The sequence below is a fragment of the Camelus dromedarius genome, chromosome Y, assembly GCF_036321535.1.
Source record: "Camelus dromedarius isolate mCamDro1 chromosome Y, mCamDro1.pat, whole genome shotgun sequence".
NCBI lineage: Eukaryota > Metazoa > Chordata > Mammalia > Artiodactyla > Camelidae > Camelus > Camelus dromedarius.
In genome coordinates this window covers 9906683-9926454 of record NC_087473.1, presented here as the reverse complement: position 1 = coordinate 9926454, position 19772 = coordinate 9906683, and the positions used below count along the sequence as shown (strand labels likewise).

The 19772-nt window shown below is 34.7% G+C and overlaps 1 protein-coding gene across 1 annotated transcript in view; it reads left to right on the top strand.

Annotated features, from left to right (window-relative positions):
* The window catches only part of LOC135320346 (cullin-4B-like), a 75299-nt gene extending 63514 nt beyond the window's left edge, over positions 1-11785 (top strand). Inside the window, exons 11-12 of the mRNA XM_064483435.1 lie at positions 10822-10974; positions 11690-11785. Coding sequence (XP_064339505.1) covers positions 10822-10974; positions 11690-11785 — 249 coding nt within the window. The remainder of the gene's footprint in view (positions 1-10821; positions 10975-11689) is intronic.
* The last annotated feature ends 7987 nt before the right edge of the window (positions 11786-19772 follow it).

Genomic DNA, 19772 nt, shown 5'->3' with positions numbered 1-19772 from the left:
TTTGTGCGTGAAGTGATGAAGTGTTCTAATTTCACTGATTTACTTGCTGCTGTCCAGTTTTCCCAACACTACATGCTGAAGAGACTGTCTTTTCTCCATTGTATATTCTTGCCTACTTTGTCTAATACTAATTCACCATTGGCCTGTGGGTTTATTTTTGGGCTGTCTGTTCTTTTCCATATTGTTGCATATGTCATTGGATCATGCCAATACCATCCTGTTTTGATTAGTGTTGTCTGAAGTTTGGGAGGGTTATTCTTCCAGCTTTGTTCATTTTCTTCAGTTTTGTTTTGGCAATTCTGGGTCTTTGGTGATTCCATATAAATTTTAAGATTCTTTATTTAGTTCTGTGTGAAATGTCCTGATTAATTTGGTAGGGAACATATTAAATCTGTAGACTGTCTTGGATGGTATTTCCATTTAAAAAATATTGATTTTGCCGATCAAAAACATGGGATATCTTTCCATTTCTTTAACTCTTCTTTAATTGCCTTAATCAGTGTTTTGTAGTTCTCCATGTGTAAGTCTTTCACCTCTTTGGTCAGATTTGTTCCTAAGTATTTTATTGTTTTGGATGCAATTTTAAAAGGGGTTATTTGTTTACTTTCTTTTCCTGATATTTCATCATTGGTACAAAGAAATGCAACTTATTTTTATGTATGTTAATATTGTGTCCTCCTACCTTGCAGAATTCTTTTATCAGCTCTAGCAGTTTTTGTGTGGAGCTCTTAGGGTTTTCTATGTATGGTCTCATGTCATCTGCATATATTGACAAATTTTACCTCTTTGTTTCCAATCTAGATAAATTTTATTCTTTTTTCTTGCCTAACTTCTGTGGCTAGGACTTCCAAGACAGTGCTGAATAGAAGTGGAGAGTGGCAGCCTTGTCTTATTCCAGATTTTAGTGGGAAGGCTTTCAGTTTTTCACCATTGAGTACTATGCTGGCTGTAGGTTTCTCATAAATAGCTTCTATTATGTTGAGATATGCTCCCTCATATGCTCTACTCTCACTTTGGTGAGAGTTTTTCTCAAAAATGGGTGTTTAATTTTATCAAATGCTTTTTCTGCATCTATTGAGATGATCATGTGCTCTTTGCTCTTTCTGTTGTTGATGTGGTGTATCACGCTGATTGATTTGCATATTTTGAACCACCCTGTGTCCCTGGGTTGAATCCAATTTGATGATATTATATGATCTTTTTTTATGTGCTGTTGCATTCTGTTTGCTGATATTTTGTTGAGGATTTCTGCTTCTGTATTCATCAGTGATATTGGCCTGCAATGGTCTTTTTGGTAGTGTCTTTGCCTGGTTGTGGTATCAGGGTGACGGTGGCCTCACAGAATGAGTTTGGGAGTGCTCCCTCCTTTTCAGTGTTTTGGAAGAGTTTGAGAAGAAATGGTGTGAGTTCTTTGTATGTTTGGTGTATTCTTCCCCAGTGAAGCCATCTGGTCCTGCACTTTTGTCTGCAGGGAGACTTTTTATTCCTGATTCTGTTTCATTTCAGGTTATCTGTTTACGTGGTCTGTTTCTTCTTGATTCCGTCTTGCTGGACTCTCTGTTTCCAGAAGCTTGTCCATTTCTCCTAGGTTGCCCAGTTTGCTTCCAAATAGTTGTTCCTATATTCTCTTGTAATTAATTTTTATTTCTGTGGTACTGGTTGTAATTTCTCCCATTTTCCTTTCTTATTTTATTTATTTGTGTTTTCTCTCTTCTTAGTGAGCCTGGCCAAAGATTTGTCGATTTTGTTTACACTTTCAAAACACCAGCTCTTGGTTTGATTCATTTTTTCCATTTTTTTTTTGAATCTCTGTTTTCTTTCCTCCGTGATCTTTATTATTTCGTTCCTTTCTGCTGACGTTGTTCTGTTTGCTCTTCTTTTTCTAACTCTTTTAGCTGGTAGGTTCAGTTGTTTATTTGAGATTGTTGCCCTTTTTTTAGTAAGGCCTGTGCAGCTATGATCTTCCCTCTTAGGACTGCTTTTGCTGCATCTCATAGATTTTGTGTGCTTGTGCTTTTCATTGTCATTTGTCTCCAGCTCTTTTTTAATTTCTTACTTGATTTCATCATTGACCCATTGGATTTTAAGTAGCATGTTGGTTCATCTCCATGCTGTTTTGTTCTTTTTTTTTTCTCATTTGTTTTTCAGTGGTTGATTTCTAGTTTTATGCCATTGTGATCAGAGAAGATACTTGAAATGATAATTTCTATCCTCTTAAATTAGTTGAGGCTTCTTTTGTGCCTGAGTACATGATCTAGCCTAGAGAATGTTCCATGTGCACTTGAAAAGCATGTGTATTCTGTTTTGAGGGGATATAATGTCCTAAAAATATAATGTCCAAGTCCAATTGTTCTGTTGTGTCATTTAGTGTCTCTGTTGCCTTATTGATTTTCTGTCTGGAAGATCTGTGCAGTGATGTTAATTAGATGTTAAAGTCTCCTAATTTTGTATCCCATCAATGTCTCCCTTTATGTCTGTTAGTATTTGTTTTATATATTTAGGTGGTCCTATATTGGGTGCATATATGTTAACGAGTGTAATATCCTAATCTTGTATTGTTTCTTTGATCATTAATGTACTGTCTTTTTTATCTTTCTTTATGGCCTTGGTTTTAAAATCTTGTTTTGTCTAATACGAGTATTGCTACTCCTACTTTCTTGTCATTTCCATTTGCATGAAATATCTTTTTATATCCACTCACTTTCAATCTCTGTGTGTCCTTCACTCTAAGGTGGGTCTCTTGTATGCAGCATATTGTAGCCTTTTGTTTTATTAAGCAAACTGCCACTCTGTGTCTTTTGATTGGAGCTTTTAGCCCATTGACATTTATAGAAATTATTGATAGATATATGTTTATTGCCATTTTGAAATTTGCTTTCCAGTTGATTTGGTATTTCTTCTTTGTTCCTTTTCCTTTTTGTTTTTCCTTTTTGGTTTGATAATTTTCTTTTCTTTTAGTTTGGTTTCTTTTTTTTTTTTTTTTTTTTGGTTTTTGTGACTCTGTCGTATGCTTTTGATTTGTAGTTACCCTGTTTTTCAAGTATGTTAACCCCTTGCTACATATGTTTGCTGTAGACTGGTAGTCATAAAGGCTCACACACATTCTAAAAAGAATGAGGAAAAAAGAAGAATCATAAAAAGAAAGCAATAGAGAAAAAAATCTATATTTTCTTTCTCTTTCCTATCCCACCTTTTATTATTTTGATGCCCCCCCTTTATTTTTAACATCATCATGTTTATTTTCTTGCAACTCATTGTAGTTATTGCATTTCCAGTTATGCAATTTCTGTAGCATCCTCCTAGTTTTTTATTTAAAGTAGACCTTTTAATGTTTCTTTTAGCATAGGTTTAGAATTGCTGAATTCTTTTAGTTTTTGCTTGTGTGTGAAATTCTTTATCTACCCTTCTACTCTAAAGGGTAATCTTGCCAGATAAAGTATCCTAGGTTGCAGCTTTTTCTTTCAGGACTGTACATATATCTTGCCATTCCCTCCTGCCCTGCAGAAGTGTTCTTCTAGAGAAATCAGCCAAAAGCCTTATGGGGTTCCCTTATAACTAACTCGTTGTTTTTCTCTTGCTGCTGCCTTTAGAATCATTTCTTTATCTTTAATTTTGGCCATCTTGATTATAATGTATCTCGGGAGTAGTTCTGTTTGGCTTCTTGCTTGGGACCCTCTGTACTTCCCTGTACTTGAATATCTGTTACCTTCTTTAGGTTTGGGAAGTTTTCAGGCATGATTTCTTCAAGTACATTTTCAATCCCCTTTGCTCTTTCTTCTCCTCTGGGACCCTTATTATGCATAGTTTGGCATGTTGTATATTATCTCATAGTTCCCTTATATTGCTTTCATTTGTGTTTTACTTGCTTTTATGTCTGCTGTACTAAATGGGTGACTTCTGCTATCCTGTGTTTAAGTCACTTATTTGTTCCTCTGTATTATGTAGTCTGCTTTAGACTGTCTTTAGCTCCACTTTTATCTCAACCGTTGAGTCTTCTGTTTTTAATAGGCTCCTCTTTATATTTTTAATTTCCTTTTTAAAGTAATCTCTGTCTGTTCATTGTGTCTCATATTTCCTTCAGTGCTTTTATCATCCCCTTTTTGAAATCATGATCTAGTAGGCTCTTGAGGTCTATTTCAGTGATTATTCTTTCAGGTGATTTCTCCTGTTCTTTTAAGTGAGAGTTGTTCCTCTGTTGCTTCATTTTACTTATATCTCTCTGGGTTAATTTATCTAGGAGTATCAGTTATCAACTTGTGTTTTTGAAAGGGTTTTTTTTTTTTAAGAGAATATGTTCCTGTGTAGACCCTGCACCCCTAATAACTTTGTCACAAGGTCTGTTTTTAGTATGGATGGTTGCCACGTCTTTCTTCTGTCTGTGTTGGCTGTTATCCCTTTGACTGTCAGTGTTGCAGTGTTGTGATCAGAGTCTGTGCTGGTTGTTGAGAAGGGCCTCCTTTTTTTTCCTGTGGTTGTCACAGCCCTGACCAGGGCTAGTTCTATTTCCCTTTTGTTGTAATGGAGGCTTCCAGATCGGTTTCTGAGCTGTGGTGCATGGTAGACAGGGTGGGAGTGGTACAAGTACTCTTTGTTGACAGTGCCTCATTCCCACCTCAGCCATGGGACTGTCAGTGCTCTGCTCTCATGTCCCCCAGGTTCTCTGCCCTAAGAGCTACCAGTACAGATCCAGTGACATCTGGATTAGTCACCTGGATAGTGGCATGCTGTTGGATTAGCACCATCCCCAGTACCATATCTACATATGGTTGGCAGGTCCACTGAAAACTGCACCTGCAATGGCCCCTGCTGTGTTCCAGGAATCTGCTCCTTGCTCATTTGTCTTAGAGGCTTGAGTCAACAAAGGCATCTGGGTTGCAAATTGTTCCCCTCTGCCTGGGGCTGTAAACAAATCTCAGTATCACCTATGAAGTTGCAGAGCCCCTGGGTACCGATTCAGGGTTCAGCCCCAACTGCCTGGGAGCCAGGCACCACCAAATTTAGTGGCTGAGCCATGCTTCTCTTCTCAGGAGAAGGGACCAGTGATGTCACAGGCCTCTGGAGACAGTGGCTATTGCCTAGTTATGTTGCACCTATCCCACCAGTGCACACCAGCAGTGTGGCTCTTTTTTTCATGGGGACCCCCTCCCCATTAGCTAGCGTCTAGGGCTGAGGATCGCAGGGAACTTTTGTGCCAGTTTCTCAGTTAAGAGGATGTTATACACTCCTTGGAACCTCAGAGGTTCCCTCTCCTTCCCCACTGATGTCTCTGTTGGAGAAGGCTGCATCCCAGTGTAACAGTGCTATTCCTCCTTTGCCACTCCCTCCCAATGGTAAATGTCCTGCACTAATTTCCTATTTCTTTTTCTTTTTTTTTTCTCCTACCAGATTTTGTGAGGAATTTTGTTTTTTTGAAATAGGCAGTGTTCTGTCAAACTTCAGTGAGTGTTCTGAGTGGGTCTGTGGATGTCTCTCTTGGTATATTTATGGGAGAGGGTGAGCTAAGGTCATCCTTCTACTCCTCCATCTTGGTGTTCCTCCCAATAGTTCATCTTTGATGCCAACACTAAAGGAGATTGTTTCCTATATTTCATTTTAGGTATGAAATGTTAGTGTAGAACGATAAAATTATTTTTTATATACAGGCGTGCCTCAGAGACACTGATGTTTTAATTCCAGACCATCATCATAAAGTGAATATCAGAATAAAGCAAATCACACTATGTTTTTTGGTTTCCCAGTGCGTGTGAAAGCTATATTTACATTATACTGTAGTTTAGTTTGGAATAGGATTGTCTAAAAAAATCAAATGTATGTACCCTAATTCAAAAATACTTTATTGCTAAAAAATGCTAACCATCATCTGACCCTTCAGTGAGTAGTAATCTTTTTGCAATAGTAACATCAAAGATCATAGACATATCAAAACTAGGCAGAGTTATCACAAATCAAAGAAATTTGCAGGCTAACATCACTGATGAATTCACATGCAAAAAACCCTCAGCAAAATACTAGCAAATATAGCAAATCCAACAATATATTAAAAGGATCAAGTGTGATTTATTTAAGGAATGAGAAGATATTTCAGTATCCACAAATCAATCAGTGTGATACACCACATTAACATATTGAGAAATAAATACCATATGATTGTCTCAATGGATGCAGAAAATGCTTTTGATAAAATTTACCATCCATTTATGGTAAAAATTCTAAAGAACATGGGCATAGAGGGAATATATCTCAAAATAATAAAGGCCACATATGATAAAACCACAGCTAACATCATACTCAATGGTAAAGAACATTTTCTCTAAGATCAGGAATAAGACAAAATTGGACACTCTCACCACTTTTGTTCAACATATTTTTGGAAGTCCTTGCCACAGTGATCAGAAAGAAAAATTAAAAAAAAATCTAAATTGGAAAGGAAGAAGTCAGACTGTCACTGTAGATGACATAATACTGTACATAGGAAATCCTAAAGACACTACTAGAAAACTGCTAGGATTCATCATAATGAATTCAGTGAAGTTGGAGGACACAACATTAATATACAGAAATTAGTTGCATTTCTATACACTAATAAAGAAGTATCAGAAATAAAAACTACAGAAAAAAATCCCATTTACCATCACATTAAAAAGAGTAAAATACCTAGGAATAAACCTGCCTAAGGAGGCAAAAGACCGAAAGAAATTGAAGATGATGCAAAAGAGATACACTGTATCTGATTTATGGAGAATCTGTAGTGTTAAAATGACCATACTGCCCAAAGCAATCTACAGATTTAATGAATCTCTATCAAAGTACCAATGGAATTTTTCAAAGAACTAGAACAAGAAATGGTAAAATTTATATAGATGCACAAAAGACCCTCCATAACCAAAACAATACTGAGAAAGAACAATGCTGGAGGAATCACGCTCCCAGACTTCAGACCATACTACAAAGCTACAGTAACCAAAACAGTGTGGTAGTGGCACAGAAACAGACACAAAAAGCAATGGAATAGAATAGAAAGCATGGAAGCCAACCCAGACAATTATGATCAATTAATCTACGACAGAGGAGGCAACAATATACAATGCAGGAAAGACAGTCTCTTCAATAAGTAGTGCTTGAGAAACCGGAGAGCTACCTTTAAAAGACTGAAATTAGAACATTTTCTAACACTGTATGCAAAAATGAACTCAAAATGGATTAATGACTTAGATGTAAGATTGGATACAATAAAGCTGGAGACAATAGTAGGCAATATGTTTTTGTGTCCATCTAAAGTAAAAGTATCAAAAGCAAAAATCAGCAAATGGGACCTGTTAAATTTTAAAACTTTTGCAGAGCAATGGAAACCACTGAAAAAAATGAAAAGACAGCCTAATGAATGGGAGAAAATATTTGCAAATTACATGACCGATAAGGTGTTACTATTCAATGTATATAAACAACTCACATTCTTAACATACAAGTAACCCAGTTTGAAAAAGGAGTAAGAACTGAGTAGACATTTTTCCAAAGAGGAAATGCAGAGGGTCAAGCAAACGCATGAAAAAGATGTTCAACATCGCTAATCATCAGAGAAATGCAAATCAGAACTACAATAAGATACCACCTCATTCCTGTCCGAAGAGCTATCATCAAAAAGAACACAAACAACTAATGTTGGTGAGAATGTGGAGAAAAGGGAACACTTGTACAGTGTTGGTGGGAATGTGGATTGGTGCAGCCACTGTGGAAAACAGTATGGAAGTTTTTCAATAAACTAAAAATAGAACTACCATATGACCTAGCAATTTCACTTCTGGGTATATATTAAAAAACCACAAAAACACTAATTCAAAAAGATACATACACCCCAGTGTTCATAGCAGCACTGTTTACAATATGCAAGACATGGAGTCAACCTGAGTGTGCATTAACAGATGGCTGTATAAAGAAGTTGTGACACACAGAGGTGCACGTGCATGCGTGCGCGCGTGCACACACACACACACACACACACACAATAGAGTACTACCCACCCGTAAAAAATGAAATTTTGCTATTTGCAGTGACATGGTTGGATTTGCAAAGCACTATGCTTAGAGAAATACACCAGGCTGGGAAAGACAACTACTAAATTTATCACTTGTATGTGGAATCTAAGAAATATAACAAACTAATGAATATAACCCAAAAGTAAGACTCACAGAGAACAAACTACTAGTGATTACCAGTGGGAAGAGGGAAGACAGAAGGGGCACTATAGGGTAGGTGGATAGGGAAGTACAAAACTACTGGGTGTAAAATAGGCTCAAGGATGTACTGTATAACACAGGGAATATAGCCAATATTTTGTAATAGTTGTAAATGGAAAGTAAGCTTTAAAATGTGCAAAAATAAGGAATTTTCTTAAAAAAATCACTGACCACTTTCTCCATAACAAGTAAAATTATACTGAAAAAGTTAGAAATATTGTGAGAATTACCAAAATGTGACACAGACATGAAGTGAGAAAATGTTGTTGGAAAAAAATGGCACCAGGTGACTTGCTCCACACATGAATCTTGAGATTGTAAAAAATGCAATGTCTGTGAGATGCAGTAAAGTGAAGTCCAATAAAATGAAATATGCCTGCACTAATTTTATATTCTTAAATTTTGCTTAATTTATTTATTAGTTCCAGCAGTATTTTGATTGTCTTTAGGATTTTGTCACTATTACATAATATCATCTGCAAGTAAAGATAATTTTATTTCTTTCTTCGGATGCATTTTATTTTACTTGTGTGATTGCTGTAGCTACAACTTCCACTCCTGGGTTAACTAAGGGTGGTGAGAGCTGGCATTTGATTTTCCTTATCTCAGAGGAAAAGCTATCAGACTCACTATTGAGTATAATGTAAGTGGCGTGCTTGTCATACATGGCATTGTCATGTTATAGTATCTTTTATAACTAATTTGTTAAGAGTTTTTATCATGAACGGATATTTAATTTTGTCACAAGCTTTTGTCTGCATCTTACTGTAATGATGATATAGGTTTTTTTTTCATTATATTAATGTAATGTATCACATTTATTGATTTGTCTCTCTAACTGTCCTTGATCCCAGGGCTGAGTCCCACTGGACCATAGTGAATATCCTTTTTCACATGTTGCTGAATTGGGTTTGCTAGTATTTTATTTTGAATTTCTGCATAGGTATTCATCAAAAATATTGTCCTCTAGTTTTCTTTTCTTGTAGTGTTCTTATCAGACTACAGTGTCAATATAATGTAGACTCAGAAAGTGAATTTGGGCATGTTCCGTTTTCTTTAGTTTTTAAAAGACTTTGAAAAGGACTGGTGTTAACTTTTCTTTATTTGGTGGAATTTGCCAGTAAAATCAATTTGTCCTGGGCTTTTCTTTGAGGATTTTGATTACTGATTCATACTACTTACATATTTTTTGTTTGTATTTTCTATTCATGATGTAATTTGTAGATTGTGTATATCCTGAAGTGTATCTGTTTCTTCTAGGTTATTCAATTCATGTATAAAGAAATGTAGTACATACATATAAAGGAATATTATTCATTTATAAAAAGTAATAAAGTGCTAATACATGTTTCAGTGCAAATGAATCTTGACAACATTATTCATATGAAAATATTACACATAAATGAAAGAAACCAGACATAAAAGATCACAAATTGTATGATTTCTTTCATACGATATGCGAGCAGTAGGCAAATCCATAGATAAAGCAAGTTACTGGTGTGGGGGAATGGGGAATGAGAGTGACTACTTAACAGGTACAGGATGTTTTCTGGGATGGTGAATATGTTTTGAAACTGGGGATTAATGGTGGTTGCACAACACTGTAAATATGTCAGATGCCATCATCTTGTACATTAATTGTTTTGTGACTTTCATCTCAATTAAAAACATTTACCTGACTAAGATGAGGTTAAGTGAAGGGTTTTTTTTTTTTATTATTAGGGGTAGAAATATATTTAAAGCTTTACTGGAAACATAAAGGTTGAGATAATCTGGAAAAATAGGGGGTGTAATGAGCATTTAAGGAATAATACTGATGAAAGCTCACACAAAACATGAAGTAGTGAGAAATACAGATAAACTGAGAAATCCAAACTAAGCCACTCTAAATATGTTGGGGCTTTATTTGGAATTTGGAACCTAGGAGGCAGTGAGGAAGATAGTTTCCTAACTGGAAAATCAGGTGACTTGGAAGATTTACTCTTGACTGTTTAGGATAGAAGAAAGGATGAAAAATGTTTAAAGTTAGAATTTAGAATGGTTTTTAAAATGTAGGCATGCAATTTTAAATGAGCTATCCTACAAATTCTCTTATAACAACCAGAGTTAAAATGAGAGAAGTTTCTGAAAATAAATGCTTGTATGTGAAGTACAGTAAAAATCATACAGCTTTAGTTTGAATAAATAGAATAGATTAGCAATGGAATACTTGTAGTGTGTTCAAGATTTATTTTGTACCTTTGATATCACATTTAAAGATGCTATCATGAAACTAGTCAGGGCCAAAGAAAGTACATAATTAACTAAACAGAACTGGAAAATTCAAATCATGGCTACGTATTTTCCTGTTAGTTCTTCCAATTGAAAATAGAGTGACTGAAAATGGAGGAACATGTAATACAAACTTTGATTACCAAAATGGATAATATATAAAAGATTTCCTTACAGCAGAAGTGGGTTACTTTTTATTTCTTGCGCTACTTTTTATTTCTACAAGAATTTGATCCTTTAAAACTCCAAATTGCATATAGCTTATGTATTTTTGAAATTTTATGTATTTTCATTTTACCTTAATTATTTTCATTAGATAGAGGAACAAACCATCACCACAGAGAGAGTTTTCCAGGACCGACAATATCAGATTGATGCCGCAATTGTTCAAATTATGAAAATAAGGAAAACACTTAGCCACAGTGTACTTCTGTCAGAATTATACAACCAGCTAAAATTTACAGTAAAGGTAAGCAAACCTACCAAAAATCCAGTAGCTTTGAGTACTTTAAAATCAAAGAGTAAGTATATAAAGTATCTATTACATGGATCAAAATATGTGTATATCTTATGTGGATATCAGTATGACTGAATACATGATTTCTGTACCTTTTTTTGTGTTATATACCGTGCTGTGTTTTAAATTTTTAAATTGCATCAATTTTGTAAGCAGAAATCATAAATATAATTTTAAAAGGTAAGAAGAAAAAAAAGACATATTTAAAATAATCTAAAATATTCCAAATACTCTAAAATAGAATATAACACACTATTTAACATATTTTTGGCAAAATTGTACTTTAGAAAAATAGATCTTTTAAAAAGAGATTTTTTCCGTAATAATTGTTAGATACTTCAAGTTGACTTGTCAGCACATTGTCTGTAAAATTAATTAAAAAAATTATAGTTTGATTTATCCTAAATAACCAATATGACTTTTTCCCTAAAATACAGCTCAGATATGTTTTTCTTTTGTTTATGTGTTAATTAAATTTTATTCATATTTACCTATTGTCCTGTGTAGTTCTAGTTTTAAATGATAGTAATTATTTTACTGAAGAAATTTATTGTTCCCTGAAAACTATCTAGGTAAAATATGATAATTTGTGTATTTATGGGGAGAATAAGTGGATCAATACTGTAACATATTCTTATTAATCCTAATAATTTACTTTGTTTTTTAGCCTAGTGATCTGAAGAAGAGAATAGAATCCTTAATTGACAGAGACTACATGGAAAGAGATAAAGAAAACCCAAACCAGTACAAGTATATTGCATAAAACTGTGGCCTTAATTTGAGCACTACTCTTCCCGCTTTTAGCAGAAGCCTCATGGTCCTTTCAATTGATTAAAATATTTTACTGATGTTTGAGTGAAACAATGTATTAAAAATATTAATGCAAAATTAAAATTCTATCAACATTTTCACTTTAAAGAATACAATTTACTGATTGAAATCTCTTTTAATGTTACTTATTTACACTATACTTAATTTTCTAAATCTGCTAGAATATTTTATACTCTTTTCTATCAGTTTTCATTCCAGTATGGTTCCTGTGGATTACATGTAGTACACATTATTTTCATAAAGAACAAGTTTCACTAAGGGCAATAATATTTCAAAACATATTTATAAAGTTAAAATGGAAAACTGATTTATACATCTGAATGGTTTAAACTATTCTAATTTACAAATTAAAGGAATTTATTTGTTCATAATTTTTGTCTGAAATTAATCATGTAATTATACCAACTATTTAATATCATAGTACACAAGTCATCAGATTTACCTGTAATAGGATAAAAATCACTTCAGACATCTTAAGGACAGTTTATTTTAGCAATACATTCTGCACTGTATATTTATTGTGGTAAAATATAATATGAAATTTATCACTTTAAACGTTTTTTCACAATAATGGATTTTGGCTTATAGTATATTTTATCTAAAGATATGGCTTCCCCTTCTCCTTATACTTCCATGTGCTTGGAATATCTTTTCTTTTACTTGGAGCCTATGTTTCTGCTTAGGTCAAAAAAGTGTCTCTTGTCAAAAGTATATAGTTGGATAGTTAAAAAAAGAACTGTTTATCCAGTGTGTATCTCTCACTTAGGGCAATTAATCCATATATATTCAAGCTAATACCACATAGGAAGAATTACTATTGCCATTTTCTTAATTAGTTTCTGTCTTGAAACTTTCTTGTCCCTTCCATTCTCCCTTTCTGCTTTATGTTTCACTGGCTTTTGGAGTGAGATGTTTTGTTTGGCTTCTCGTTTTCTTTTCACTGTAGTCTTTAGCAATTAAGTGAAACATTTAAATTTACAACATAATCTGTTTTAACTGTTAATAATTTAACTTCAAATGCATATAAGAACTCTTCATATTTCTGACTGCTATACTTTATATTAATGGTGACACAAATTATTCTTTTTATTTATGGATCTATTATCTCAATTAGTAATTCATGCTTTCGTTTTTAAAATTTATAGAGACTAAAATTTGTTACACATACATTAAAATACTACATGGTTCTATACTTATCCATATGTTTATCTTTACCTGAGAGTTATATATATTTGAATAGTTTTGTTCACCCTTTATTGTTCTCTCATTTCATTTTGAAGGACTTTCATCAGCATTTTGTAAGTCATGTGAAATACTACAGATTCTCCCAGCTTTTGTTTATCTGGGAAGATCTTAATTTCTCCTTCATTTTGAAGAACATTTTGATAGATATACTGTTCTTGGTTGTCAACATTTTTCTATCAGCGCTTCTATCATTCCACTTCCCCTAGACTGCAAGGTTTCTGGTGAGAAATCCTCAGGTAATTCCTTGTATGTGATGTATGTAGTTCCCTTGTAGGTGAAGAGCTGCTTTTCTCTTGCAGCTTTAAGATCCTGTCTTTTCATCTAAAGTTTGATTAATATCTATCTCTGTTGGTGTCTTAGATTTACCCTAGTTGGAATTCTATGATATTTTAAAACTTCTATCTTAATTTCTCTAATTTGGGAAATTTTAGCTAATTCTCCAAATACAGTTGACCCTTGAACAACACATGTTTGAACTACATGAGTCCACTTTTATGAGGATTTTTCTCAACATTTTCAGTATCCCATGATCTAGGGTTGGTTGAGAATATGGAGGGCTTACCATGGGACTGTTTTTGTGCAAGCATCATGTCACTTTGATTCCATACATTGTAGTATAGTCTGAAGTTTTGAGGGTTATGCCTCAAGCTTTGTTCTTTTTTCTAACGATTTCTATGGAAATTTTGGGTCTTTTGTAATTCCATTTGGCTTTTAGTATTATTTGTTCTGGTTCTGTGAAAAATGCAGTGGGTATTTTGAAGGGGTTGCACTAAATCTGTAGATTATCTGGGTAGTATGGCCATGTTAACAATTTTTTTTCTAATCCAAGAGCACAAGATACATTTTCATTTCTTTTTGTTATCTTTAATTTCTTTATCAATATGTTATACATTTCAGAATATGGGTTTTTCACTTCCTTGGTTAAGTTTTTGCCGTGATATTTTATTATTTTTGATGTGATTTTGAATGGAATTTTTAAAAACTTTTTCTTTCTGATAGTTAATTGTTATTTACAAAAGCCGTATATTTCTGTAAATTAATCTTGTTTACTGCACCCCTGCTAAATTCATTTGTTAATTCTAATCTTTCTGGGTGGAGACTTTTGGGTTATTTATGTAAAATATGTCATCTGCAGTTAAGGACAGTTTTAGTTCTTTCCTTCCAATTTGGATGTCTTTTTGTGTGTGTGTGTGTGTTATTTATATGGTTAGGACTTCTCATATATTTTAAAGAAAAGTGTCTATAGTGGGCATCTGTCTTTGTTCTTGAATTTATAGAAAAGCCTTTCAGTTTTTCAGCATTTAGTATAGTGCTAGCTGTGTATTTGTCATAAATGGCATTTATTACGTTGAGATATTTTCCCATTGTACCCACTGGGCTAAGAATCTTCAGTCATAATGGATCCTGAATTTTGTGAAATGCTTTATCTATCTCCATTGAGATCATCATGTGGTTTTTATCGTTCCTTTTTTTTTTAATGCAGTGTACCATATTGATTGATCTCTAAATACTGAATCGTCTTTGAATTCTTAGAATAATCAGCTTAATCATAATGTGATCTTTGTTGGATTCTCATCTGTGAAGGATTTTTGCATCTGTATTCATGTAGTTTGAATTTTTTTTTTTTTTTTTAGTGTCTGTCTGGTTTGACATCAGGATTATGATGGCCTTCTAGAATAAATTTGGGAATGTTCTTTCCTCTTCACTTTTTTGAATAGTTTGAGGATGACAGGTATTTGTTCATCTTTATATGTTTGGTAGAATTCTTCTTGAAGCTGGGTTTTGGTTTCCTGGAAGTTTGTAATTACAAGTTCAATTTCACTGCAATTATCAGTCTGTTAGAATTGTTTGTTCTTAACTGGCAGGTTGTATGTTCCTAGAGATTTGTTTATTTCTTCCAGGTTGATCAGTTGGTTGGTATACAGCTTTTTGTAGCATTCTCTTACGAATTTTTTTTAGTGTCTCGTATAGATTGTTACTTCTCCTCTTTCTTTTCTTATCTTGTTAATTTGGGTCCTCTCTCCTTTCTTCTTGGTGAGTGTGGGAAAGGCTTATCAATTTTGTTTATCTTTTCAAAAACAACCTCTTGGTTTCATTGATCTTGTCTATTGTTCATTCATTTCTATTTTATTAACTTCCCTCTGATCTTTATTAATTTCTTCATTCTGTTCTTCTTTTTCTAATTCCTTTAGGTGGTTGATTAGATTGTTTATTTGAGGTTTTTCTTTTTTCTTGAGGAAGGTCTGCATTACTAAACAACTGTCCTCTTAGAACGCTTATACTATACCCCATAGATTTTGAAGTGTGGTGTTTCCATTGACATTTGTCTTGAGGTATGTTTTGATTTCGTCTTTTGATTTATTTATTGATACAGTAGCCTTCTTAGTAGCATATCACTTAGCATTCACATGTTCTTCTCCCACTTTCTGTAACTGATGTCTAATTTTCTACTGTTTATTCAGAAAAAATGCTTGATAAAAATCACTATATTTTAAAATACATTTTCTCTTATTTTGTGGGCTAGTGTATTATTTCTCATGGATAGTTTTCCAAGTGCACTTGGAAAGAATGTGTATTCTGATGTTTTTGGATGTAATGTTCTGTGGATATCTGTTAAGTCCAAATGTAGCAATGTATCATCTAAGACCACCCTTGCCTGTTGAATTTCTTTCTAAACGATCTGTTCATTGATGTCAGTGGGTGTTAAAGTTCCCTACTAGTTACTGTATTATTGCTACTTTGTCCTTAAATGTTTGTTAGTATTTACTTTAGTTGGAGCCAGGCAGGTAGGATTTCAGTCCCATTTCACCTCATCTCTTTTTGTCACTCTTGGCAGGTTTACTTGTCTTATCACAGATCATTTAAAAATGATGGTTTAATATACTATATATTTACTCCAATATCAGGTGCACATATATTTACATTTTAATATCTCCCTCATCATTAAATATAGACCTTCTTTGTACCATGTTATGGCTTTAAAGTCTACTTTGGCTGAGAAAAATAAAGCCAAGTCTATTTTCATTTTCCATTTGCATGGAATATAACTTATATCCCTTCTCTCTGAAGTTATGATTGTCCTTGAAGCTCTAACAAAAATTTTGTGGGTAGCATATATATTTTTTTAATCCATTCAGGCAGTCTATGTCTTTTAATTGAATAAATTCATTTACATTTAGAATAATTACTGATTTTTAGGACTTATTATGGTTACTTTGTTAATTGATTTCTGATTTTTTTGTAGTCCCTTTGTTTCTTCCTTCCTAGCTGTTTCTTTCTTTGTGAATTATTTTAGTGATAGATTTCTTTGATTCTTTTTCTCTCCAATATTAGGTTTTTTCTCTGTGATTACCTTGACCCTTTCATAATACATCTTGTAGTTAAAGTACTGTATTTAAACCTCCATTGTACAAAATTTTTCTGCATATTTTCTTGTCCCACATTTACTTATTGTTGGTATCTTAATTTATGTCTTTTATATTGTTTCACTAACAAAATATTGTACCTATAATTGTATTAATCTCTTTTGTTTTTTAATCAGTATGATTGAGTTCAAAATGATTTACACACACCACCACTAGTATTATTTAAAATATTTCTTTACATTTACCTTTACCAGTTAATACTGTACTTTTGTGTGTTTTCATGATAATTAGTATTCTTTTATTTGAGATTTAATAACTTTCTTTAATATTCTTGTCAGGAAACTTTCATGGTGATAAAACTCCAGATTTTGTTTCTCTAGGAAATTCTTTATTTCTCCATTTCTGAAGGACACTAGCACTTAGAATATATAATTCTACTGTGTGCTGGCCAGCAAGGCCTCTACTGAGAAATTTGATAGCTTTGTAAGGGTTCTCTTGTATTTGATGAGTCTTCTTTTTAAGGTATCAAAATTCTCTCTTTGCCTTTAATTTTGAGAGCTGATTATATTGTGTCATGGCAAAGAAGTATTAGGGTTGATTCTGGTTGGGCATATTTGAGTTTCATATACCTGATGGCCACATCTCTCCCCAGTTTGGGGAATTTTACAAACATTATTTCTTAAATAAGCTTTTGTTTTCTTTTCTTGCTATTCTCCTCCTGACATTCCTATAGTGTATATATTGTTTTACTTGGGAATATCATGTAAGTCATGTTGGCTGTCTTTACTCTTTTTCATTTTTATTTCTTTTTTCTCCTCTGGGTAAATTATCTCGAGAGATCTGTCTTTAAGTTTGCAGGTTCTTTCTTGTACTTGATTGACCCTGTTGTTGAAGTTCTGTTGCCTTTAAATTTATTTTTATTTGACATTTTCTTCAGGTACAGAACTTGTTTGATTTTTAAAAATGATTTATGGCTTTGTGTTGAACACTAATTTTATTCACATATTGCCTAAGTTCATTAAATTTTCTCTCTGTGGTCTTTTGAATCTTGCTGCTTGCTGAGCTTCCTTAAAATAATTATTCTGATTTTTTGTTGTTGTTTGGTAACTTTCAGATCTCTGTTTCTTTGAGACCAGCTACTGGAAAGCTGTTGTGTTCTTTTAGAGGTGTTGTGTTGCTTTGATTTCTAATCTTCTATTTTTCTTCTTCTTCTTGCCTTTGCCTTTGTGGTATGTCTGCACATTAAGGGAGCAGTCACCTTTAAAATCTTCTTTGGCTTCACTGGACAACTTTCACCTGAATGTGGCTGCAGGCTCACTTGTTGGATAAGGCACAGTATCTCTGATTCCTGGAGGGACACGGTGGTACAATCTACATGAATCTCTGTCATCTGAGGTGAACATTGACAAAGACTTGTGTGGACTTTTGCTGCTGAACTGTGGAGGTCCTAGCTCTTAAGACCCATGGAGGTACATATTGATGACAGCCTACTTTTTGCCTGTGGGGAAAAGTTCTAACCAAGAGGATTTCTTCTGGTGACAGATCTGGCATACTGGCATTCAGAGAAGCAACAGAGTTGGAGTTCTGAGAACAGAAGCACTTGGAACTATCACACAGCATAGGTACTGGGGCATATGTGCACCTGCTGTTGCTCTGGCACTAATCACTGTGGTACAGGTATGTTCAGGAATCTGTGAAGTGGGTTCTGGGTTTCTTAGGATAGCTTCAATGATTTGGGTCTGATTAGGGGTTACAGAGCAGTGACATAAGCCCTAGGATGACAGGGTGCAACAGTTGCTCAGATCCTGGGGGGAAGCTTGCTATTGCAGCTTGGCCCAGGGATGAGAGGTAAAAGCCCCAACTCTAGCTCCAAGAATCAGTTGCAGAACAGCAGCAGCATGTCATGAGGGTTAGGCCATTAAAGCTGTGTCATCGCTTAGGAAGTGCAGTCTAGAGAGCAGCAGCAGTGTGGCTGCAGCAATGAGGGGGTCAAAGCTGTAACTTAGGACATGGGGGCAGAAGAGCAGCAGCTCAGCCATGGCAATGATAGAGACAGGCTATGATCTAGGACTAGCGTGGAGGCTTATAACAATGGGAGTTCAGACCCAGAAATGCTGTGCCAGTGATGCACCTGGGAATGAATGGTGAGACTCAGATAGGTGGCAGCACAGCCCCAGCAATGAAGGTTTAGGGTTGGGGCCTGGACCTTGAGGATACAGTGCAGTGCAGCAACAGCTCTGTTTCTATAGATGGTAAAGTGCTCTGGAACCTGAATCCTGGAATGTGAGGCATAGCAGCAACTGGAGCACCTGTGGACACATTTCATCACAAATTTGTTGGGGTTTTCTTCCTCTCCTCTTATCTAGGAGGTGAAATCCCTCCAAGTGGATCCCTACTGACACTGAACTTTCCCTACTAGAGAATGAAATAATGTGGGTAAATGTTCCCTACACTTCTCTATATGACCATCCTTTGTTTTTGAGCTCCTCATTATATCCACTATTTCTTCTTTATAGCCCAGAGCTTTCCCATAGAGATTTTTGTTGTTTGTAATGATTTACTATTTTCTTATTTTTGTGGGGGAAAAAAGCACTGATACATCCAGGGAGTCCTTCTTGCTGATGTGACCTCTATTTTTAATGTTTTTTTATGTGTTTGTTGAACTTCTCACTTTTTTTGCACATTGTTTTTCCTGATTTTTATTAAAATCACTTGTAGCTCTCTGAGTATCTTAGGATTTTGAATTATTTCTCAGGCAATTGGTGAATTTCTGTTTTTCGAAATGGTTACGGGGAGTTTATTATATTATTTTGGTGGTGTTACATTTTCCTGATTCTTGTTGATCCCTGTAGCCTTCCTTTGGTATCTGCACATGTGAAGAAACAGTAACTTCTTCCAGATGTTACGAACTTTTATTTAGGGAAAGACCTTCACCTTTGGTTGGGAGCGTGCTGGAACTTCCTGTGACCTGAGTTCTACTGATGAGGGTGCTTGGTGTGGAGATTTCTAGTATCTCTGGATTTGGAAGGTATATTTTTCATTGTGTAAGCTACTGGGGTCCACAGGAATGGAGGCCAGTGTCAGGACTTGGGTTGGTGGTTGCAGGTGTGTAGCTGGAGGTACTAGGTGCAACTGAGCACAGCGATGTCCCCACTGGCAGGATGCCAGGCCATATCCAGGCCCACAAGCAGCCATGTAGGCCTTGTTTTCATGGTTGCAATGTCTTGCCATAAGTGCACACCTAGCATGAGGCAGGTGGTATGTGTGAGACCAGCATTATGAAGAAGCTCACCTGGCTAGCATAATGAA